The 24,818-nt window shown below is 37.7% G+C and overlaps 4 protein-coding genes across 7 annotated transcripts in view; 2 read left to right on the top strand and 2 right to left on the bottom strand.

The window, feature by feature from the left end:
* The window catches only part of LOC113671905 (uncharacterized), a 13,691-nt gene extending 5,945 nt beyond the window's left edge, over positions 1-7,746 (bottom strand). Inside the window, exons 1-8 of one of the 2 annotated variants that reach the window (XM_089190697.1) lie at positions 7,608-7,746; positions 3,271-3,435; positions 2,562-2,682; positions 2,124-2,275; positions 1,664-1,764; positions 1,420-1,511; positions 486-596; positions 127-219 (exon numbers count right to left, since the gene is read on the bottom strand). In XM_089190697.1, the coding sequence (XP_089046823.1) occupies positions 127-219; positions 486-596; positions 1,420-1,511; positions 1,664-1,764; positions 2,124-2,275; positions 2,562-2,682; positions 3,271-3,399 (799 nt within the window). In that variant the 5' untranslated portion in view covers positions 3,400-3,435; positions 7,608-7,746. Of the gene's footprint in view, positions 1-126; positions 220-485; positions 597-1,419; positions 1,512-1,663; positions 1,765-2,123; positions 2,276-2,561; positions 2,683-3,270; positions 3,578-7,607 lie in introns of those variants that run through there. The other variant, XM_027188168.2, reaches the window with a different exon arrangement.
* On the top strand, positions 4,793-24,818 carry LOC113671909 (histamine H2 receptor). 3 transcript variants are annotated; one of them, XM_027188171.2, is made up of 2 exons: positions 4,793-4,918; positions 22,086-24,818. In XM_027188171.2, the coding sequence occupies exon 2, from the start codon at positions 22,940-22,942 to the stop codon at positions 23,897-23,899; it is 960 nt and encodes a 319-aa protein (XP_027043972.2). In that variant the 5' UTR covers positions 4,793-4,918; positions 22,086-22,939; the 3' UTR covers positions 23,900-24,818. The 3 variants fall into 3 exon arrangements, 2 of the variants coding, with proteins under 2 accessions (XP_027043972.2, XP_089046827.1); XR_016182025.1 differs by lacking the exon at positions 4,793-4,918 and adding an exon at positions 19,257-19,812; XM_089190701.1 differs by lacking the exon at positions 4,793-4,918 and adding an exon at positions 21,005-21,180.
* LOC113671910 (uncharacterized) lies at positions 5,741-8,316 on the top strand. The gene has a single exon (XM_027188172.2). It carries the CDS (start codon positions 7,442-7,444, stop codon positions 8,264-8,266), a length of 825 nt encoding a protein of 274 aa, XP_027043973.2. The 5' UTR covers positions 5,741-7,441; the 3' UTR covers positions 8,267-8,316.
* Positions 13,456-18,168, bottom strand: LOC113671904 (E3 ubiquitin-protein ligase RNF14). Its single transcript, XM_027188167.2, has 2 exons — positions 15,857-18,168; positions 13,456-15,291 (listed from the first exon to the last, which is right to left on the bottom strand). Exons 1-2 carry the CDS (start codon positions 17,442-17,444, stop codon positions 14,975-14,977), a joined length of 1,905 nt encoding a protein of 634 aa, XP_027043968.2. The 5' UTR covers positions 17,445-18,168; the 3' UTR covers positions 13,456-14,974.

The raw sequence follows: 24,818 nt of genomic DNA, 5'->3' as shown, positions 1-24,818 counted from the left end.
GTTGGAGAGTGAGACTAACAGAAAAGTGCCTTGCTGGAGATAACAGCACAATGACTCGATCAAGGCTGGAACTCAGACCTCTTGAGGTGAAGACCGTTCCCTTTCAAGTAATTTCCAGTGGCCTACCTGAACAGTCCATACCCCTCCACCCGGAGGGGCAAGAACAAACGCAGTCCTGTTTGTTTACTGTCCCTCCGTTTTGACATTTTAAGGGACACTCTGAAGAGAAATGGATAAAAAGATTGGTGAATTCATGACATACACCTTACATACCGGAGAAAAGCAAAAATGAGGCTTCTAATCCTACCTGTAGTTAGTACACTACACTGAGTTAGTGACTACAATGAGCAACGAATTTTAGAAAAATTCCTAAGTTCTCTTGAGCTGACGGACTTTCAAACCTTTATTCTTTAGTTTTATTTGTACTTGAAAACTGTGGGCAAGACAAAATGACAGATTATTGATTGCTCTCAATTCATACTTACTACACATGTTGCATAGTTTAGGACAATTCTTCTCCATTAACTCTGGGTGTGAAGAGCACATTGTTGTCGTCAAAGAGCTGCCGCAATGTTTGTCGAAGTCAGAACAATTTCCTAAAATTAACTTTTTTTGCGTCAGATTCAGTGTATAAAGTTTCACAAAGACTATTTCTTATTTTAAGGTAGAGAAATGCGTCTTTCTCTCGCCATTGAATCATTAGTCTGACGGTTTGTAAGATCTCAAGAGCTGATTGGTAATCTTTCTTATCTTCCTCCATACAGAGAATTTGCTATTCGATAAACTGATAGTCCAATAACTAAACTGGTATTTTAATTCATTCTCGTCACTTTTCTGATTGATGTTGTATTGATGTTTTAAGGAGTAATTCTGTCTCAGTCACTCATGGGAACTTAGAGGTTAAACACCCCATTATTAAGGTTACAGCAACAAAATTATTCAATAACTCGCAGCACCCCAATGTATGGTTAGTACTGTTCATACTGCAATCAGTTTTCGATCGTATTACCGACTGAAACAACGCCAAATGACTGTGGTGGTCGGTGATGTGGAGCCACTAAAGAACGAGCGAATCGCACCCAGTTGGAGCTTTAACTTTTTGATTTGAAAAGGCTGAAAAATAGGGAAAAAATTATCTACTTGACAAAGAGGGGAAAGAAATGAAATTGAAAAGTCTTCAAGCAACTCATTGCGCACTCGCCATCGTGCAAGTCATTGAAGCAGCAGCAGACAAGAACGCCTCGATGCTGCCGACAGAATACGCTGTCCAATCCTACATCTGCGTTCATACGTAGATCTTATGGTTTCTTATGCTTCTTGTCCTGCTGCTGTCTTGCTATCGTGTTTGCATTTTCACCTTAAGGTACTGGGCCGAAAAAAAAATGTTTTGTTTATTTCAATTGGTTTCTTTTTACTCACGACACAGGTTGTTGTAGCACCACCCTTTGCCTGACGCGCATTTGGTGCAGGGGGTCCCAGTCTTGTATGGGTATTGACCTACAATGTTACCCCTAAAGTTCAAGTAAAAATAAAAAATTTACATTAGCTTGAGTCCAAAGCTGTAAAGCTGGACCACAGCTTGACAATCGCCTGGAAAGAATAAAACAATGAATCGTCATATGCTAACACATGTATAGAATTAAAATAAAGGGTTTGTGCTTACGTGTTGTAGTTGCACACCACTATTGTTCCTCCGTTACCCCCATTAAAGTTTGAACAGAAATTTACTCCGCATCCAAGGTATATAGATTTAGCCCACATAATCTGATAAGAAAAATTAATGTCACTTTTTTAAGCTTGTACCTTTTTAAAATGTCATAGTTTGTAATAATAATAAATAATAATTATAATAATAATTCTAGTATAATATAATAATTATTATAATATAAGAATAATATAATATAATAATAATAATATAATATAATTATAATAATTACAATAATTATAATTATTTTCATAATTTAGAATGTCATACTTTTTCAATATTGAACGAATGCATCGCACAAAGTATTGAGCAAAGATAGATTTTGACTTCGCTTTACTGTCGACTGGAGCCTTCCGTTTTCTTTACACTTTTTAATTGCCCAGTGAACTAGCTACATATGCGCAGCAGCTTTAAATACCTGTGTGTAATGTCCACAAGGTGTCTTTTTACAAGAAGCTCCCATCGGGCTTGTGTACTTGCTAAATGTGTAGTATTGATATTCCTCGTACCACCTCTTGACGCGGTCCTCTGGGCTCGAAAGCCTGCCATACTCTTGGGCAAGGTTTTGACCTGCGAACAAAATCACAACAATTCGAAATTTTGAGGTTCAAGATCATAATGTGAACGAAGTGACCACCCCACAACGTCTTGGTTTTCTTTTGTAGTTATTCAATTTATGTTGATCGGTTTTGATTGGAGAGTTTTAAATTCCTTTCCCGTTTTTAGGTTTACGTCGCAGATTAATTTCATACCTGAACGTAAACCGGCGTAGAACTTGACTTATTACAAATTGTACGAGGTGTATTTACCAAGAGTTCTTCCTCGAAAGGTACATAATTGTACGAAATAAATTTACCTATTTGTCCCTTGAAAGGCACGCTGTATGGATATTGGCTACCGAACCTCAGAAACCCGTGTTCCCAGATGCACTTGTCCGCCCACATTTGAGCCATATTGGCCAAATTGTCGTCCCACTCCTGTCATTAAAAAGTTTGTGTTATCAGTCAAATCGTTTTGTATGGATAGTTTTATCACACAACAGCTTTTCTGATTTTATCATTATCACCGGCTATTCCTACGTGTGGTGTCTTCTACTTGTAAATTTTTTCCATCTCTGTCTTACCCCAAGTCCGACATCCTAACGGTTAGTGCGTGAACCTGTGAATTCATTTCGCTCTTTATACATATTTTCGAGTGCTCAAATTTGTGTCATCACTACTAATTTATTCGCGTAGTCATAACTATACTTTAAGTTGAAGAATCTATTGATATAGTTCAGGTTGGTGATGGCAGTGACACGCAATTTATTTGTTTATATCAGTACCCTTTAACAATAGCTTGCTTTCTGGCCCAAAGGTATACTGAGTCGTCCCATGTCTGCTTTCTCAATTCGAGGAAGACAACTGGCTTGTTTGTTAACAGGAAAGGATCTAAGACTAAGATTTAAGCGTGAGTGCGAAGGCAGATAGCTTTTCGTCTCAGTGTTTTACTTGTTAAAACCTGAAAGCACAAAGATTTTAATTTGGCCCTAAAATCTTTACTGTCATGTTATCTCTATCACTTACCATAAACTCCATGTCAGCCGAAGTTGGTTTCACCATTCCGCGAAATTTGTTATGCTCGTCTAAGAACTTTTCTTTGTCTTCAGCAGTGAGTCTATTAGTCTTAAAATCTGCACTAGTTGGCGACCACATCGAGACATATGACGATACATTATCCTTTGCACGGAACTGAAAAATGAAGCAAACAGTCAAACAAAGTAAATGGCCGCATGTATTTCCGTTTCTTCGCCGAGGGAACATGTATCTCTGAAAAATATTACTACTGTAAAAAATCAACTGGATATTATTATTTCAGATCTACGTCTCTGCTCTGGCTCATGAAATAGTCATACAGTTGACAGTTGACACCAGAAAGGTTACATTACATTTTTATTTCAGGTCAACGCGGTTTAGGCAGTGTAAAGAGAAACACTGCAATTTCTGTCGCTTACAACTGAGCAATGTTGTAAAACCTATTTAGTGATTTTGTTCCAAGATTAAGAATCAGAAGCTCATCCCACTATTTTGCGTCTATATAAGGGGTAATGTCTCTTCTTATTTCCTTGTGAAATTTGGCATCCTTTTTGTGGTACCCGTTCAAGGGTCACCAAGTACTTCAGTGTACGACAAATCAAGACAAATCTTTGACATCACATCATGTGATTCGGCTGTAGTAGTAAAGGTAACATGCACCATCAAAGTTTTGCACCGAAATAAATTTCCACAAAAAAAAACACCACTAAATCTACTTCGAAGTGTCCATGCCAATGATAATAACAATAATCATTACTATTATTATGACTATTATTTTATTATTAATGGTCCGCCCACGTTAATATTATGGCAAGAGAGGAACACGATATGCTTTCTTGAATTTGTTAATCTATTGGCCAGTTGGGTAATATGTTCGAAAATTGTCCAGCATTTGGTGAACTACTGAAGCTCAAAACATTTAACATTTGTTTCTTCAAATCGCGTAGAAAAACAGCGGTGTTCATCAGTCGAAGCGTCGTGGTCGACCTTAGAGGTGACAACCTAGTGCACCTGTTCGGTTTTGGTTCGCTGATGTTGCCAAAAATGAGGGATAGCCATAAACAGAATAGGGAAGTAAGTCACATTTTCGATGAATTATGGGTTCTGAAAAAATATAGGAAAGGAGTCAATTTTCGAAATTTCAAAACCAAGTAAGCGCTCATATGGTAAAATTGTTGTCACGGTTATTGATTGAGTTTGGTCGGGCCGGACGAAAAATTATTTGGCTCTCGTTCATGCATATATGACCCACGGACCTCGAGCCAAATATTTTTCCGTCCGACCTTCCCACTCCGTTAATAAATTCAAATTATTTTCACCGCTACCATTATGACGATGATATAATACTTGTCCTATGTCCAATTATTATAGTTTGGATTCTTTTCATCCTTTTTATAGCATTTAACTTTTCTTTAGGGGCATGGTCTGCCTTGAGTCGTGAGAACCGAGTAAGGTGGGCGGATTAAAAGGCGCCAACCAACTGCAGCTTATTACGTCATAGTTTATTTATCGCGCAGACACGGGCCCTGAGGCGTGTGAATTATGTCGGTAAATTTTTGGCATTTCACTCTCTGAGAAAGGACGCTTCAAGGAACTCGGACGAACCTTCTAGCTGTGAGTGAGTAATACTACACTAACTGTGAGTACTACTATTTGTTCCTATTTACATTTGTTCGGTTTCAACTAATCAGGAACGCTAGCCGTTCTTTAGTCACCTCAAACTAAAAAGTAAGGTTAAATATTGCAATAGGTTGAAACATTAAAATTTAGTCAATGCTTGGGATTATTATTGCTTTTCATCATCGCACCCTGAGCCGAACAAAGCAGATGATCTTTGTTATATTTAGGTGTTTTGTCCATTCATACGCAATATTCACCTCTGCTGATTTTAATCATAATTTGATCTTTCAAATGTGTACCTGGCTGGTAGAAATTTATATTTGCCTTTTCAGTGCGTGAAATTGTCTTCTAGCTGAAGAATGAATAGGAATACTTCTCAGGTATTCTGAAGTAGAAAGATATAGAACCTGAATGGAAATGCCTGTATGTTCTCTTTTTTTCTTTTAATTAACAAAAATGGAGCACATATGAAAAATAATTGTATTCGTGATAACCTTGAAAGGAAAGCGATTTCAATCAACGAAGGTTGCCATCAAAAGGTTTACTGTGAATAATTTAATTTGATTGATGGAAATGACTTTTTAGAAGTACTTTCTTTAAGAATTTTTGTCGATTAACGAAAAGCAACCCCAATGAATATTTTTTTAGAAGTGTAATCAGTAATTATTGAGGACGAGGCCGGCGCCTCAAAGTCTCAACATACTGCAGAAACGTCATGAATAACGCCAAAGTAATTGATCGGCAACAAGAGTCTTCTACCAAATATACTTGCTTGTATTTTTGGATAAAGGCCTTTGATAAACAGCTGGAATGGATTATAAGATATACGGTGGATTCACTATATTAGTATGTTTTTATTTGACTGCAACAAATATCTCTGAGTCAAAAACTGGAAATGGCATAAATAGAACTGCATGATCGATATATAGTACTCATTTTGAAAGCTACAAACCAAGGTATCGTCTGCTTATCCATACGGGAAAGAGAGTCTGCAGAGCGTTTACTGTGTAGGAACACAGTGTTACACGTTACTCGATGGCTATTGACATTAGAGAGATCTCTCACTGGGGTATCTAGACTAGAACGTTCATAGAGTCTTCACATGGAACCAAATTAAAAAACAATACTGTGGAAAATTGACAGGTGTCTTCAGATAAACGGAGCGATATAACACTGACCCTTCAAACACTTATGCCTTTCGTTATTTGACGAGTGCCTTTCCTTCAACTTTGTTTCTCACATCCTGGAAAAATTTAAGTCCTCAAAAATTTAGACAGCGAGTAGTCCCTCCTGAACGGCGAAGTTCGTCGCGCGAGTAAAAAAAAAAAATTCTTTAACAACGCGAAATGTTTATGTGTTTTCATCGGAAAATTTTTAGTTTATCTGTCGCCCAGTAGGATTTCATATACGGACTTGAACTTGACTTAGTACCTGATCAGTGATTAATGCGTAAGACAGTTTGATAAAGACAAAAATGTAATAAGTGATAGGACTCTCGCTGAGGAGTTAACATCTAATACATGGTTCTAGGAGGCACGAAATTAATTAACTGTGTAACGTCCTCTGTCGATTTTTAAACGAAAGGACTAATCCCATTCATTTGCATGATTCAAATAAATTCTCTGGAGCCTTCCGGCCTTGAACAGTATTCGTTAATTCAGGGGTTTTTTAAGGCATTGCTAGTTCCACACCGACTTTTGGAGAGAAAGAAAATAGTTAAACTTTACATTTATACGTGCATTGTATAATAAAAACAATTTTTTTTTTGGTTCTTCAAAACTTTAGAATTGAAAAATTGAACCATTCGATTATTTTGTGTTGAAATCTATCGGCCAGAAAGATGTTATCATAATTCGGTTTGGTCCGTTGAAACAACACGCGCTCTTTTGGAATTGAAGTTACGTCTTCTCCGTTTAACAACGACTTTCTCGGAATGTTGAAGCGTCGTCCGTCTACAGCATTTAATCTTAAAGTTGTGTTTGTGGCTATTGCTTACTCAAACAAACGGACACCTGCTGAGGAGAATATAAAAGCTTCTTTTCTTCGATGAACCTGAAGATTGCACCTGTTCCTGTTGTGACGTCAGTCTCGGCCGGCAGCTCTGGTGTTATCTCATTAAAGTGCTTGTTTCGAGCCATTTGATTGGTCGAGGGAGATTGTTGTTTCCATACCAGAAGATAAACATTGCGACTTCGCAATTAAGCGCTAACGTGTATAATATAATTCACATAGCAACCATGCTTAGAGTCAGATTATTTGGTATTTTTATCAAAATATTTCGAGGATGATCCTTTTTATAACGCAGTTCACTGAAAATCATTTTATGGATATTGCAGTGGTGGCAATCCAACCATGCATTTTTCGTTGGAAAACCCAGGATTATTCAAATGAACTAAAGCTCGCTATGTTTGGATGGTGAATCGTTATTTTTTTAACTTGATGTTTGATTAACGTCTCGACGTTTGGAGGCTAATACGGCAACAGTTTTATCATAAATTACGTTTTGGCATTAGCAGTCGCGAAGAGAAAATAAAATTCAAAAATGGGCGACAGAAGTAAGATTAAAACAGGAAACCTCGGAGCAAATGTTATGGAAGAAAAGGAACTCTCCAAGCAACTGATTCGTTTGAAAAGACAAACAGACTACTTTATTTCCGAGATAGAAGCAGAACAAGTCGTATTTGCCAATAAATTTTTGAGCCACTTACGCAGAAGTAAAAGGATTGCTGAGGCACAGGAATCTGTCGTGAATACCTTCAAGTCGACACGCTGGAATTCAGCGTTTGAAAATCAGCGTTCAGAGCACACATTAAGCTCCAATAGACTGAATTCCAAAGAAAGCACCTCATTGGAAATGGAAAGCGGCAGCGTGCCTGAAGAGCGCGCGGGGAAAAACCCCTCGCGCGTTCTTAAACGAATGAGTCAGCAGTTTGAAGTGCCTTATAAGAAACTGTACTCTTTCAAGACGAGCGAATTCGGAAGGCCGGCCACTGTTCTCGACATGCGTTGTAAAATGTGGCAAAGAATTTCGTACTGCGCGGACAAAAAAGACAGAGTGAAAAGCGCGCCTCCGTGGGCTGAGAACTACAAGGCGCCTAGACAGGTTGAACAAGCACATTATCGCGCGCTTGACTATATAGGCATGAAGAGGAATCTGGTCAATCCGCCCAGCAGACAACCACAAATAGACTTAACAGCCCTGAGGAGCTATCGAGATCGCGAGATCGAAGTTGAAAGAAAGGTTGTTTCTCAGTTCAATGACAGTCTTGAACGGTTCAAGATCAAACCTGGGGCGAAACAAATAATTTACGATGCAAGTAGATTATACGGCGAACTTGCGAAAATGAATGGGAAAGCCAGTTCTTAATGACACTTTTTGGGAATACCCTTGTGAATAAAAAACGGTCCAAGTGAGTACTAACGTTTTTTGTTCTTCTAGATACTGGATGCAGTGAAAGTTTAACTTTCCCGCTTTTCCTCGTCATTTCAAAATGCTGAAACAATATCCACTGATTGGAAAAAAAAAACCTCATTTTCTGGTCCTTGAATTGAAGTGCATAGTTACGTAACGGTGTATTGTAACAATTTTTATGACATGGCTGAGATATTACGAGCGCCTTGATTGGCCAAAAACTTATCGATTATCGCACCGGTAAACCCATAAAATACTTTTGTTGTTATAAATTTTTTTATTAAGGTAATAGACCGCTTCTTTCTATCGCTTTACGGGCGTACTAACCTACTCTAGATGTTGCGTAACCACTCGAAAATTTTTTAAATCACTTACCGGCAGCGAGTGATCAGCAAACATTACTGTAAACATCCCGCAGTGCCGAACTACACCGGTTAACCCGGATATTAAGCGCGGTCTGTTGCTTAAATGATTGAAAATAGCATTTGTAATTGCAAATTATTGCAGTCTTTGATAGGTTTTTTAATTTGCATAACTGTGTGATGCATTAAATAAAATAAATTTTTCTGAGACTACGAGAAAGCGGAAGAAAATAATATGAGAAACTTAGATTTTGAGATGCTTTAATATTTTTTTAAGAATTAAGTCAACTTTTACTTATCACACATCAGTTGCTTTCATTTTAATGACAAAATCAAATAACCCATTTACTTAAAGTCATAGGCTATTAACGAATCAATCAGCCGGACACCTTAGCAATTAGTTTTGCGCTATTGTTTTCAAAATAATCTCGAATGATGAGCTCTTACCGCAGTTAATTTGAGACAGAAAGTCAGAAAAAAACATCACATGCTACAATAAATGCCGCAAAGATGCTCGGGTCTGCTTTTCTCTCGAAAACATCGTTTGACAGTTTATTAGAACTGCTTCAGGTGGTAGCTGTATTATTGTGGAAGGAACAGGTTCCTTTTGGCTTAAATCAGTCAACTAAAAGGTAAGCGTTTCGCATGTGATTATTATTTTATATCTATTCAGGCTTATTTTTGGTCGGTATGAACACTTTGTTCAACTGAATCAATACTAATAAATGCTCCCTAAAAGCAAACGGCTTCAACGCTTCCCTTTCTGCCTTTATTTTATCTAACCGCTGAAAAAATTCCTTGAAACCGACGCAAAAATTCTTCAAAATGAACTTCTGGCGATGCAGCTTTTCGTGTCGCTTCGAGCAAACAACTACACGTACAAAGCTTACACAACAAAATCAATACGACACAGTGGGGAATGAAGCATCCCGACCCTAATAAGAAAAAAACAGTGGGAAACGCTTCACTGATTTTAAAGGGATTCATAGGGATCACTCCGGCTAAGAAATGTGTTTTAGTCACGTGATCCACCTTCGCGAATGTTCTCGTTAAAAGTGAGGCGCACTTTAGTTTGAAGGTGTCCATTCAACAACACAAAAAAAGAAGCATTTTTAAAATCTTACTTGTCAAATTGATTTACTCGCAACACATGGATAAAAGCTGTTTATTTGGATGGGAAGTTCTTAAATAAATAACATCTTTTCTTTTCCAAATAAAACTTTCCCGTGTGAAGTGCTTATATTTCGGGAAATTTAAAATTTTCAGTTGAGTGTTGGCAAAAAATCGAGGCGCACGGGTTTTACGCCACTTTGTTAGAGACTGAGCCATCCTTTCGACTCGTCAGATGAGCACTAAAATCAATCATGGCTCGGTTATTCGCGTTACGCTTAATAATATTTCACTTCGAGCTCTCATTGTTCTGACTACTTCCACTGTTGCTTTCACTTGTCACTTTATCCCTCTCATTTTCATTCGAATTGTCAACTTCGACTTATAAAAGTTGACAACTCCTGTATTTGTAAAGTGTGTTTGAAAAAAGAAAGCTGTAGTCAAAATACTTTATTATACCCTTTACTCCCTTAGTCTAATCCCACTTCCCCCCCCCCCCCCTCCTCCCCCAGGTTGAATTCATAACCAAATTAACTGGAACTCTTTTTTTAGGCTTGGTTTTATATCTGAATACTATTTCTTTTCTTTGAACTCTCATTGTTCTGATTGGCTTTTGTATTCAATTTTTGTTTAGTCATACTCAATCGAAACCTACTATTTTTAATAACATTTGTAAATATTGATTTTGAGTCAAAGCTAAATTCTGCTAACAGTGAATAATTTATTTCTTTTTTTACCTGGAAAAACTTGAACCTACTGTTATGGAGTAAGCTTGGTCTCCTCCAGGCTTTCACAGAGATTTGTTGCTTTTTTTTTGTTTTATCTGTTCATTCATTTTATTATTCAGCTGTTTTCATTCTAGTCCATTTGCTCAATCAGTTAACTCTTCACAATTTTGGAAATAGCCCAAAAGAAATTCCTGAAATTCCAGCTCCCTGTACAGTTTCACTCAACAACAAGTATAGACTTTTTAATTCTCAGATGATGATAATAACCATTACACTTCACACTTTTATGGGATGAATACAAAATAATTTATTAGTCATTTGTGAATTCCAAAGATAATAAGTTGAAAGAAAGATGATTTACAAATTTTAGAACCTACATCCACAGTTGTCGTAATCCAACACACAATTAAAACCTACATTAAACTGAACCAAGTTTTCTTTCTAATATACATACATTTAGGTGTTCCACCAAACACAGATTATTTTTCCTCAAAATTGAGGTTTTTAAGAAAAGCCAATTGATAAGTGATGTGTATTAATCACTGTACTTGTTGCTTAGTAAGAAGCTTTTAAGTCACCGAAATAATCTGGACCTAGTTGTACAAATAAATAGATCGCTATCCAGTGGAAAAGTGTGGACAGAATGCACTGCCCCATCTGCAGTATGGAGATTTATCCAATGGGCAGCATCATCCTACCTTTGACCAACCAGAGCCAAGATAAAATTTCATTTAAGTTATAATATATAGATTTAGCCAAGCCTAAAAGCGGGGCTCTTATTAGTTCATTTTCCAGCCCTACGTTACACTGAATAAGATATAAAAAAAAAAAAAAACAAAAGGTGCAGTGAAAAGCTTAAGATCCCCAATCCACCTTAATTTAAAGCAGAATGACCCTAAATTTTTTTTAAAATCGGTCTTCACTAATGCCTTTACCCTTCTATAGACCATGTAAGGGTAAGAATATATTGTAGTTATATATACTATGCACAAATTATTGGACTGCAGTGTAGGTGTAGTCATATTATTCCAGTGCTCAGTATCTCTGCAGAGTTTCTATCCATTGTCTTGAATTTTTCAACCTTTTAACTCCCAAAATCTGATTTTTAACTCTTCCCTCTCACTGCTACACATTTCCATGTACATGTGTAAATAAGTTACAAGAATTTGGTTATTCTCATTACCTTTTTGGTGGATAACGAATGGATATTATGGGGAGAATTTACACAACAATCACTTCTAGAAATTAAGGATTTAAGTAACGGACGGTTGACAAAGGGGATTCTACCTGTGCTAACCCTTAAATGAAACATGGCTTTTTCACAAATGGTCCTGTGCTTGTAAAATCTACTTCCAGTTAGATCTTCACTGTACCTGATATGACAATTGCACTGCACGCTAAGTACTAATAACACATCTCCATTTAAAAATGTACTTCACCATTTTAAAATGTACTTGACATTTTTGATATCTTAGTTCCTGAATGATCCCATCAGATCTTAAATACGTTTTTAATGAGATCTTTGGGAAATAAGTTTCTGTTTCAACCAGTCAAATTTGGTCTGTAATATGAACTTTACAGGAATTACATGGGAGAATTTTTGCCATGTCATTTCTAAATTAAGGTTTGTCTGTTTTATTTAAGTCAACACAAAATAAAACAGACGACAAGAGTAGTAATGTCTCACTACAATTTGAGTGCTGTCTTCACTAAATTATTCTTCCTCGAAGCTGTAATACTGATTTAGCGACCGGCATGTCCAAGCCTATTGAATAGCTTTTTTGCGTTAAAAAAATCACAATAATATTGTTTAAATTTAATTTAAGAAATAAACCGAAACACTATGCTTCACATGGCAATGGAAAGGCACCTCATAGGATACAATTCTAGAGAAATCGCTGACAGAAAATGCCACTAACGGTTTTGTCGCGCTTTGTTCGCGATATATTTAGAAAGCAATAAAATGACAAACATCCTTTGCACTGACCGTCAAGTCATTTTCAGCGATGTCAAAGAACGTGCAAATAGTTGCGACCGAATGATAAAGTAAATTTACCGTCAGGTTATCAAGCTGCGGTATGCAAACGTACTTATGATTAAGCAGGTAGAGTCTACAGGCTTTTCTGTCGCAAGTTGTTATAATAACATGTCAATAATTACGATAACATGACACTTGCTAGAAGGTAGACGAGGACGCACGAAAAATTTCATCACCTTACATTTCCGATTTACTTTGTGACATACAACGTTTGCGTTACGTTTGCGGATTTTTTCACAGGATGCATCTTAAAACATAGAGAAAATTTTGGTAGTAAAACACGGCTTAATACTATTTACCAGGAGAATTAAACAAATGTTAAAATAAAACATTCAACACCGCTAGTTAACATAAACTTGAACTTTGGGTAAATAATTAATAACATGTTTTTTAATAACACTTTAAGGAAAGTGAGTTACGGACTTAAAAGTCGTTTGAATCGCGAAATCACCATACTCCATACGATTTTCCTTGCCAAGGAATTCGATTCTCAGAAGAAATTTTATTTCCGCCCACCCATGCTTGGCTTCATCTCGGACAGAATGTCCAAATTACTCATTTCGCGCCCTCAAGTAATTTTTAGCGGGGAATAGAGCAGTAACTTCTTTGTATTTCCTAAATCGCATTCCCGACGGATATAGCCGTGTCTTGAGACATTCAGATTGCATTTATCACTCCACCAAGCCGCTAAATGAAATTCGACATGTTATAATGTGGTTCGCGAAAAAGATCACTGCAAAACGATCTTGTGAAAGTTATCGATCGTACGCGATTAATTTCAGGGGAAGTCCTGTTGTGACCCCAGCTTGTTTTTCAGTCTCAAGTCAAGTAACTGCAAGCTGATTGGCCATACTGATAACTAATTTCTGGACTGGGCGAGCCATCAACTACTCCATACATCACCACTCAGTCATAATCATATGTGTTTTATTTCAACATGTCAAGCTGCACCTTTAGGTCCTTTGGCACTCGTGCTTCATTACTATCCATGTTAATCTCCAGGGAATCATACGAAACTAAATAGAGAATCAGCGATCAGTGGTTATTTTTTAGTTTTTTCTGTATTTACCAAAGTGAACCGAGACTTAATTTGTGATTGGAGAGGAAATATGGATTTTCTGCGACCGGCTTTATCGATAGAACCGATCGAGATATCAAATGCCGACGAGCTTTCTTTTGAGAGCGATAATGAAGACATACAACTCGACATTGTTTTGGAAAGTGACGAAGAATTAACTGCCAGCAGCACAATTTTAACTGGACTGGAAACTGTGCTCGATGGCGATGAAAATGTCACGTCAAGTCGATATAAGGAGAAAGAGGCCTTTCTTGCAGAATTCAGCCCTGATGTTGTACTTGAAAGTGAAGAAGAACATGATGATGATACATTACTTACAGGCCTACAGACGGTTTTGACTGGTTTAAGTTTTACCTATTGTGAGGATTTAGCTGTCCGCGATTGCAAACAACAATCCAAGTCTATTTCCTTAGAGACCACAATCCCCCCAATAACTGAACGGTGTCTAAGCCAACAAATGATCTTCTGCGCACAGACAACCAACGAGAACTGTTCAAATGCTACGATCACATTATATGTGGGGAGTGGGGGTTCGTTTTGCAAGCTCAAAACAAATATAAATGAAGCAGATTCTTATGGAAATTATTGGTGTCCATTTCCAAAATGTTACAAGAAGTCTAGGAAGAGATTTCTCCTTAAAGATCATCTGAAAAAGACACATCATGGCCCTTTTTATTGTAAGCTGTGTGGAGTTTACTTTCTCCAATTGCCCTCATTGCATCGTCACTTTCGACAATGGGGACATTCGAGACAAAATTATCTAGTACCCATACCCAAAGAGACTGTTCGTCGCCACACTATAGCAGCAGTAGAATTTTTTTCGGTACGTTTGCATGAAGCATTCGCAGCTTCATCAGATTACTTAATACTTAATTGATGTGAACTTGAATAGAGATACTACCAGTGCCCTGATTGGTCAAAAACCTATTGTCTATTTTATGTCCAGTAAATCCATAGTAAAATTGAAACATCCTGTGTTTTTATTTTATAAAAGCAATAAACCACACTGGCTATCCTTACTATCCAACTATATCTTTCTAACCTCTTGCTTATGAATTATAAACTTCTCTCCTGTTCTCCCAGCATCATGTGTAGATCATTACACTATTAAACACAGTCAGATAGAAAGTGTGGTCTATTGCTAAAGTTAATGGCATCCATAAAAATATTGAACTCACATACGGATGATGAAAATATTAAATATATTGTACATATGCATGCAATCCGTTGATAGTATTCCTAATCCTTTGCAAACCTAGACTACACAACACCTTCATAATCATGAATTATTTCATATCCACTTTAACAAAATTGGGATTACATTGTAGTTCCTTGAATGAATGTTCTCTAATGATCTGAATGCTGTGTGCATGAACTAGCTGCTGCAAAGTGCAAAGTCACTGTTCCCTTTATTTCCTTTCTACATTGATAACAAAAATCTGTTTTGCAAGCCCAGCATTTGAGATGGTTATTGTTGTTGTTTTCTTTAAGACACTTCTGATGACAGCGGGGACACAATTTAGTCCGAAGCTTTTTCTTGGGGTTTGCTTTCAAGTAACGTTCTATCAATACCTCTCCTTCTGTTGGTTCCCTGGGAGATGGGTAAGGATGTGGAATTTCTCTGCCACAGTTTCCAAAATGATCATAACCACTGATTGCCTTTCCTGAGTAATGCATATAAATGTGAATCAATACCGATAACAAAAATCATGGCTTTCTTAACAAATTGTTTCAAGATGAGGTAGATCATCAGGGGAATAACCATTATTTACGTCACATTCTAAGATGTGTATTTCAACATCCATAGGTATCAATTGGACTTTCAGTTCATAACATTGACTAGTATTCCCCAGTGAAACACACACAACTGTGGAGATACAAAGATGACCATCTCCAAACAAACTAAGTAATGCAAGTATGACAACATGGAGGCCAAAAAAGGTATCCATAGACACCTTAAAAAAGGATCAGTGCCACAGATACAGTGTAAGTTGACAAAAGTTTCTCTGTTTCCCAAAAATCAGCTGAACAAACATTTTTCAAGGGGAAAAAAAACTTATTTACTTTGGTATCTTGTGAACACTGGTTGACCTGCATTCAAGTTAATATCAGATGGTCATTCCTTTGTACTTTGTACTATACAACATTTTAAGCTTAACAACATGTATTGATCAAACAATCACTTGACAAAGATTAAAAAAAAAAACTAATACAAATCATTTTACTTACCACATCTCCAGCAGAAGCTAGCACGACATTGTGAGCAATGCATCATGTCACAGCCTGAGATCCTCTCCACAGCCATGCGACACTTGGGACAGTACTGATAAGTTCCTTTTGCTTTCATCATGCGAATGAAAGATACATTCCTCATTTCTCTCCTGTGTTCCTCTTTTTGTCTTTGTTTTCTCCTGACAGCTGCATCTACTGTCTCTGTATTTTTCTTTTTTTGGGCTTTGTTGCTGCTTTTCTTTGATTTTTCTTCATCATCCATGTCAGAGTCCGACAATTCACTAAAACATGGTTTAGCAGGGTGCCATTGTTGGTGGCATTCAGTGCAAAATGCAAAGTAGCAATTTGCACAATGGGCAAGTCTGGAGGTTTCGTCTTCATCAATAACCACAGCCAGATTACATCGTGGGCAGTACACAATATCTCCCATGATGTCTAAGGTTTTGCTAAATAACAGTCTTTCCCATCGTTCAAGCTTCTCTGCATCAAGTACTTCTCGAAGAATCTCTGGTGGAATCCTTGACTTGCAATCATGGTTTGGACACAAGAGATTGAGAACTGTTCCACCTTCAACATGTAATACACAATGTGCTTTCAGACATTCATTGCAGAAGTAGTGCTTGCATTCATCTAGATAGTGGAATTCTGTGCCACCTCTTTCATGAAAGCAAATTTCGCATGAGTGGGTTGTTTGTCGAAACTCTCGCTTTTGCATTTCAAAGTCATATTCAAAGATTGTTAGTAATGCAGTTTGCAAATTAGTACCAATTCTCCCCTTTTCTATCAACTTGTCATCTCTATAGCCATTCTCAGTTGCATACATGTGTGTTTGCAATTTCGATTCGATCATTATCCTTTCGTCCTCCTTCAACACCAAGTGTGGCCCCAAACCCAGATGTTGATACCCATAATTCTGTAGCCAGTCCGCCCAGGTGAAGACTATCGGCATGTTTGGCGTTTCTGTCCACAGATTCATCAACTTCTCTTGCAGAACTTGGATCTGATCTTTAGAGAGCCACAAGCAACTCAGGGAAACCTCGGGCTGGCATTCTGCGGGGTAGAGCCGAGGAAATGTACATGTTAGACATATCGGGGTCAAGTGTAGGAGCTCAGCGGTCACACGCCAGTGTTGAAGCGACATGGACCTTGTAAAACCAGGTTTTCTGCGTCCAAGAAAAGCAGAGCCGCTCGGGGAAGACGAGTCGTTCCCAAGCCTACCCTCTTCCCCATCCACTGCACTCACTTCCGATCCGTTGATATGAGTTTCTGAATGACCTTCACTTTTGACCATAGCTTCACTTTCTTGGCTATTCTCACCATGGCATCCGGATTCCATGTCCGAGTCACTTTCACTATTACAGGCTCTGACAGAACGTTCCTCAACAGCTATTGGAATCAAAGCTTCGAAGTCAATTCTCTCGAATGGGATGTTGACACTGACCATCAGATTAAAGCAAATGCTTCCCTCTCCACCACCATTGCGGATGATTTGGAGATCTTCTTGAAATATCGACTGAAGAACAGTGACTTCTTCCAGTTGTTCTTGGAGAACAGCTTCGTCAAGAACTTCCATACATTCAGCCATCTCGCCACGATCGATATCACCTCTGTCCTTTTGCAACAAAATCGTTTTTTTTAACTCATACCAAAAGTTTTAAACTCTTGTGATGTAGAAGATCCAAACCTTCCAGACAAAATGCCAAACTTGCGTTGTTGTGGTGCAATAGGGTCCGCCATGTTTTGTTTTTGTTTCTCTGTAGATCTCAAAGGATGCCGGGATATACGATGACAAGGTTAAATTCAGGAATATGGACTTAGGACTTGGTCGACTTCGGAACAGAACAAGCTATTTGATTAGGGGAAAATTAAGATTTTTAGCATGGTTTTCGTTTTCTTGGTCGGAAATTTCTTTGAAATATTTACAGTTTGGAATTAAAACTCAGAGGCTCGATCACAAAGAGAAGGCAAATCAAATTAAGAATACAAGTTATGATCACCGAAGCCTAAATGGGCTCCTGACATGATACCTACATAGTCTTTACTGGTCTCGAAGGTTTTTTCGATAGTCTTACTCCTCACGATAATTTTTCCTTTCGCAAGTAAAGAAAAATGAAGCCAACACTCCGACGGAAGTGTGGTATTTAGAGCACTCCGACAGAAGTGTGGTACCTTTTTCTGTCGACGCAACCTGGGTTTTCATTTAATTCTGGGTTCATGGACATAACAGTTGAGAAACTCAGACGAAGACCACTGTTTTTGTAATGCATTATTACGTACGGTATATCGGCTATTAAAAGAAGATGAACCACGTTTGATACGTATTCTGAAGGCGCTGTAATATTAGAACAGGGGCGCTTATTAGAATAGGGGCGCTTATAAGAATGGGGGCGCTTATTAGAATGGGGGCGCTTATTGGAATAGGGGTGCTTATTAACGAAAACACAGGGGAGCGCTTATTCGAAAAGGGGCGCTTATTGGAAGGAGGGCGCTAAATCGAATCATTACGGTAGTTCACTAACTAAACTTCAGTTAAAAACCGAGGCCGGCTGGAAATGAGGCACTTTATGAAAAGTCCCACGTCAATTCATGTACACGTTGTTTGTTAACACTTCACATTGTTAAATGTATGATTTATGGCCCACTTAGTCTCTATCTGCGCGCTGCTATTATTATTGTTTTGAGACTGAGGAGAGTTCATCGAGAGGGTCTGAGACTTTCGAATGAATCAATTAGATAACAGCCCCGCTAGGATGTGTGTAAAAAATTTCTCATGCTGAGCTTTTAAACGTAATCATATGGTAAAAAGTAACGTTAACTTTCCAGTAACGTGAGCTTCCGTCCTCCGATGATCTTCAAGTCTCACGACACACTCAAGCATAGATTTTCTGTCAATTTACTTGAGAATACGATGAGAATTATGCACTAAAAAACGTCTACAGGGGTGAGTTTAATTCAGAAAATTAATTGAATAGCCTTTAGTATCGGATAGATCTCTTGAATTACTTATATTTGATGAGGGTTATTAATGATCCATGAGGAAATTGTCCTTTGCGTGGAAGTCTTGGCTATTAAATTTGAATAGAACACTTAAGTTTACCTAAGAATAATCATTACGACAACGGAAAAACAAAGATCCATCAGTAAATGACAACTTGCAAGCAGAAAAAATATTTTCCCCACTGTTATGGCTCAACAGGGAACGGACACTATCGAAGATATACCGATTTACTTGAAATTTTTCCGGTAAAGATCATGTTCTCATCTACCGATAAAATTCATGTTACATACAACCTTTAAGTGTTGCAGTTGTTAGAAAATAGCCGATGATGCAAATTAAACCCGCGTAATGTTTATACACTAAGAACGATCAAAGCTGTCATAACTGTGTGCTTTGCAGCTGCAGTCAACAATTCAAGCTGTCACCTTACGTCATTGAAAAAACGCAATGCAGTCGATCACTTAAATGCCCGATATCTTTAGACTGATGTCTTCCGTCACAGCAAGGAAAGCTTCCATTCTCACCTATGATGTCAAGATTTACAATTAACACGATCACGTTCCAAAGTTTGGTTTCCCGTTTGCCAACCTGCCAAAGAGACGGCTGCCATATTTGAGACAATAAATGATGACATCAAAGCTTGCTGAGTACAAAGTGCGCCCGTCTCGGCTGGATAGCAAGTAAATAGAGTTTTATAATGGCCTTGGGTGTTATGTGAATGACACTCTGTGAAAGCCAAACAGATTCTGATTCAGTTTTGACAACGCATAGGGAGTGTATGTGCATGGTTTGGTCTTCCTTTATTGGATGTCTAACTAATGGAGATATCCACAATCTTCATTTGATTCAAAATAGCAACTACTTAACAAACAAAAGCTACCAGAAAGTGGTTCCACATATGCGGAAAACGTGGGGTGTTCGGATTGTCTGGGAGATATATTTCAAAGACGAGAAGGTAAACCAAGCATACACTTTATAGAACAAAGTTTATTTCCTTTCGGCCATGTGTTGTTAGTTTTTCCTGAATTATGTATGAAGAACAAGGGCCAAATTTATCGCAGAATGATATTACATCAGTTGAAATCTTTTGATTGCTCATCAACGGGACCCGTTGTCACTAGATGTGAAGTTTCAAATCTGTGTGTGCACTCTTAGCCCTACAGCTTTAAAGATCTTTACCTCCAAACTATGAAGTTGAAAAATTCTATATGCATGTGTAACCGGTTGATTCCTGAATAATTTTTCATCAAACAACAGATGGTTAATTCGCACGCATTGTATTAAAGATAGTTATGGCTTTGTGTTTCCTATTGTAACTATAGTTGTTCAAATGTGCATTATTTGACAATGCAATGAAAATATATATAACAGCGAAAAGAAATTGATGAAATAGAAAGGATGCAATTATATAATTTTCTTCCCTTGATTGTCTCGTGCTTAATATTTCGAAGTATGGAGAGAGACAGTTCTTTCGATGGTAAATTTAACGTAGTTTTTCTCACATTTGATTATTTTCATCTCATATTTTTTTTTGATCAAACTGGTACAGAACTCAGTTAAATTAAACTTTTCGTCGAATTTGGCGAAATTCGATTTTCAAATTGTTTTTCGTCGCTGCGGAACGTACCTTTTGCGAGTTAACGAATTTTACATTTTAAAAGCTGTGTGAAATTCTTTTTTGTGTGTGAGCGGAAGGGTAACGTGATAATTCTTTTGATCATTAAGGAAAATATTGAAGCTCTAACATTTCAGTACCATGAATTAATTTTAGAAATTAGCATCAGTTGATTGAAAGGCAAGATATACAGTCGTACTGAACACCCATTTCCGTTGTTATTTATAGCTCTTGGTAATCTTCTCTTGCTGTTATCGTGCAGTGGAAGATTTAATTGATAAACTGAGCCAAGCTGTATATTCTTAGCAGCGACTAATTCTTGTCGTGTAGCTTGAGGAAAATATGAGCCTAGATGAATTTAAACTTTTGTTTCAAGTTTTCAAAAAGGAAACATCTTTACTGTGTCAATATCCCTTCTTTAATTATATATAACGCAGTTGCGTGTGTCCGTCAGGAATACACGAACCATTTTGTTTCCTGTTTTCTATCAGTTTTTATCTCGTTGCTTATGTCGCTCTAAGTAGCTATGCAAAGCATTATTTAATGTTTTGACAGCCTCATTGTAGCCTGGTTGGTTGGGACATTACAAAGGGATCGAATAATTGGAATCAGGATTTAAAAATTGTCTCTAACGTATATTTAAGTCCCCAGCAACGACAGAGGCGCTAAAGCTAAGATTAAAACCTGAATTAGAGTTATTTCAATCAGGTTTGTATTACACGATAATCAAAGTAAACAAATAGTCAAATTCATTTTCTGTATTTCTTGCAGACTGAGTAATTTTGAGAGTTAAATCCTTTATCAAGGATCAGTTGTAATTTGCAATGTTTTCATGTTAAAATAATTTCTAATACATTGTACCAAAGAAAATGCTTGAAATGAGGGTTTTGTTACTACAGCGTAAGGTTTTTATTAATGTACCTGGAATAGTATTGAAAATGAAGCTACCTTGAAAGAATTAACCGTACAAAAGTTATTAACAGAAGGGATTTTGGAAATACATTGCTCTTAGCAAACAAAGAGCGCGGACTTTGTTCTCTTACAGATTTATCCCGCCGAGCCGAATTTTTTCTTTCTTTTCATTTCATAAACTTTTGTCGTGTTTTACTTGTAATTATTCAATGTGTCTTATGGTCAAATTTAGTATGTGGCATTGCTCCATTTTTTCATTTAATCTTAAATAATTAAAAAACAGAGACTAATAAAATGAAGATGGCCATTGTCGGCTTGACATGCTATTGCCAAAAAGCATTACCCCGGCTCCAGTCGCATTTTCTCAATGTAAACGTTTGGCGGAAGCAGGTATAATGATAAAAAACGCTCACTACAGAGACGAATATACAGAGAAACCCATGAAGTCTCGTGAAGGCGCTGGGAGCCAAAGATGTAATTTCTAATGCTGATTTGGTCCTAGTAAGAAATCAGATTCCAAACGACATATATGTGGACAAACTTTCTACCTTCTTTGTTATAGTATTTAAGTAAGATCTACCACTAGAGGATAATCCTAATTTTTAGATTAGGAAGATTCCGATAATCTTATTTTTTTCTCATCCCCGGCGTAATTACCTATGATTTTTAACTTGACATAATTGTTCCTAATTCATTTGCAGGCGATTCACCTGCCTCTTTTCTCAACGTTTAGTTTATGGGAAACACAGAGTTGTGCTGATTTTCTTCGTATGAAAAACGTTTGCTGAAGACAAAGAAATAGGTATACCGAGTAAAACTGTTGATCTTAAACAACGCTATTTCAACTTGGAATACAGACAAGTTAAGTGAAAGGAATGATTTTAACGACCAACCCTCCTGTCGGCAATAAGGCCCGGCGGGATGTCAAGGAACATAACAGGAAGTTTCATAATACCAAATAAAGGATTGAAATACATTGTACTGCGCAAATGTTTATAACTATCCTTCAAACCGCGTGGCTTTGATCATTTGCGCTCCTGTGGTTAATTCGAATTTTGGTGAGTGAATTTCTGTACTCCGACAACTTCAAACTGTTTCCTGCTGCGACACAGCTTTTGTGTGAAAATTGTAATTTAGGGAGGATTGTTCCATAGTTAAAATTGAAATAATACGTTTATCAGTGTCTCGTTGACGTTTGACGGCATCTGAAAACCCCAAGTGATCAGAAATATCAGACATTTGCTTTCAGCTTGCAGTGTTTGGATGATCGAATTACCGATTTCGCAGGTGAATGAAGGTAATTAAGAAAACAAGAAAACTGACAAAGTGCTACAACGATTCAACGTCAACGATTCCTCACGCCAAATAACCCAACGCAAGCGGTGAAAACGCATTTAATTCGTGAAGTGAGGGAACACCTTTTTCTACTGGTTGATCTGACTCATTGATCTGCCTTACAGAATCATCACACAATTCAAGATATTTATTACTCTCGATCAGTTTACAACAGCTGCCGAGACCTACAAAGAGTCTACATTGTATGAGGTAACAAACAATGTTTTTTGAAGGTTACTGGTTTCACACAAATCTCACAAGCATGTTATTTTACGTGATCATTTCGTTATGTACAATCTTTGGTAACGTGCTCGTTTGCACGGCGTTCATAAAAGACCCGTATCGTCAGCTACGAACACTGCAAAATTATTACATCGTAAGCTTGGGGATTTCTGATCTTTTAATGGGGATAGCCGCCGAAACTGTGCTCATTGGTACTTATTGGAACGACAGCGAACCGGTGTTTCTCGCTCATTATCTCTTCGCTATCATTTCGGGAGTATCCTCTTTGTTGAACATGGCTGCACTGTCCATCCATCGTTACTTCTGCGTCAAAAGGCCCTTGAATTTCCAAGAGGTGATGTCGCGTCGACGGATTTTAGTTTCCATAGCGATAATATGGACTTACGCAGCCCATTTCTCAGTTCTGCCGCTATTGGGTTGGGTGGATTCCTATTTCCAGATTTATTTGTATGTATTGGGCTGTTTTTTACCAAGTGTGGTTGTTTTCTTGGCTTACGGCGGGATTTTTAAATCAATTCGCGCACATACGCAGACTCTCAAGCAGGGTCCTTCGATTGGGAATGCTGCGTTGAAAAACGCCGTTGCCAGAGAGAAATCCACGACGAAGACGATGCTCATAGTTTTGGTGGTATTCTTTTCGTTCTGGTTTCCATTCCTTCTCGTTGACTCAATTATGGTTCAATGTACCAAATGCAGAACGTTTGCGTTTCATGTTACGCGCGATGTTACGCTGACTTTAACGTACTTCAGTTCATGTGTGAATCCTCTTCTTTACGCATGGAGAGTCACGCAGTTCCGCAGGGCATTTGCTCGCTTGCTCAGGCTGCATAAAATTATGCTGAGGAGAAGCAACATGGTTTATCCAATAGCACTGGCGACGTTTAGATCGAAAACAGAAGCTGATCGTGATAGATCTTTTTACACAAATGCATTTTAATCTACTCAAGTTCATGTGTTCGCTTCGTTTTCCTTCCCTTACTTCGTTGTGAGTCCAAACTTACAAGAGATATATTTTGAGAGTGTTGCACTACCGGCTACTTGTTTTTACAGAGGAGATAGACCTCAGTAAGGAAAATTCCACCCATTTCTATAGCAGTAAGTCAAGACAAATCTCTTTCTCAAAGTCTTCCACCGCTGAGACTTCGTTTCGTTCTAGACGAATTCAAAAGGTCCGGAAACGAGAATAAATCACAACAATATTACCGTTTGTTAGCTACGCCATATTTGTTGTATCGTACCTTGTCGTTAGGCATGTATAAACCAACCTTGCTTGAACAAGTACAGAAGAACTAGAAGAAATTTCTCTGTATATAGCCGGCTCACAGTCATCACCTTACCTTACATCTTAATTGTGCATTCCAACAGTGACTGTAAAATTCAAGAAAAAGACTAAGCTTTTTGTAGTAGTATAATCGTAAATCTACACTTCTGTGTTTTCTAGAAGATGAGACAAGCCCAAGTTTGTAAAAATAGCCAGCACTGAAGTCTTCCTTACATGGTAAGGAATGTCTTTTGTTTGAGGTGATTCCTTACTATCGCAACACACATCCTGTTCTCCGCATAACAGTGGTCGCAAACGGCTGAACTCAGGACTCTCGCTCCGAAAAGTATGGTATAGCCTACTTAAGTCGAAGAAATTTCTGATTACTCCTAAACAATCTCCGTGACCCATCTTTTCCTTTTTCATTAAATACTTGAGAGGAAAACTGTAGGGAAATAAAGATAATGTGGAATTTAAATAATTGCGCGACTTTAACTTTTAGGGGAGTGCAGGAACACCATGCAATCAAACAGTAAAAACTAATATAAGACCCCATCTTTATTTTAAATATTAAAGGAGAAATGTAGTCCACAAA

The sequence above is a fragment of the Pocillopora damicornis genome, chromosome 12, assembly GCF_964200805.1.
Source record: "Pocillopora damicornis chromosome 12, jaPocDami1.2, whole genome shotgun sequence".
Classification (NCBI taxonomy): Eukaryota; Metazoa; Cnidaria; class Anthozoa; order Scleractinia; family Pocilloporidae; genus Pocillopora; species Pocillopora damicornis.
Note: the sequence above shows the minus strand (reverse complement) of the source record. Positions and strands in the feature narration are given on the sequence as shown.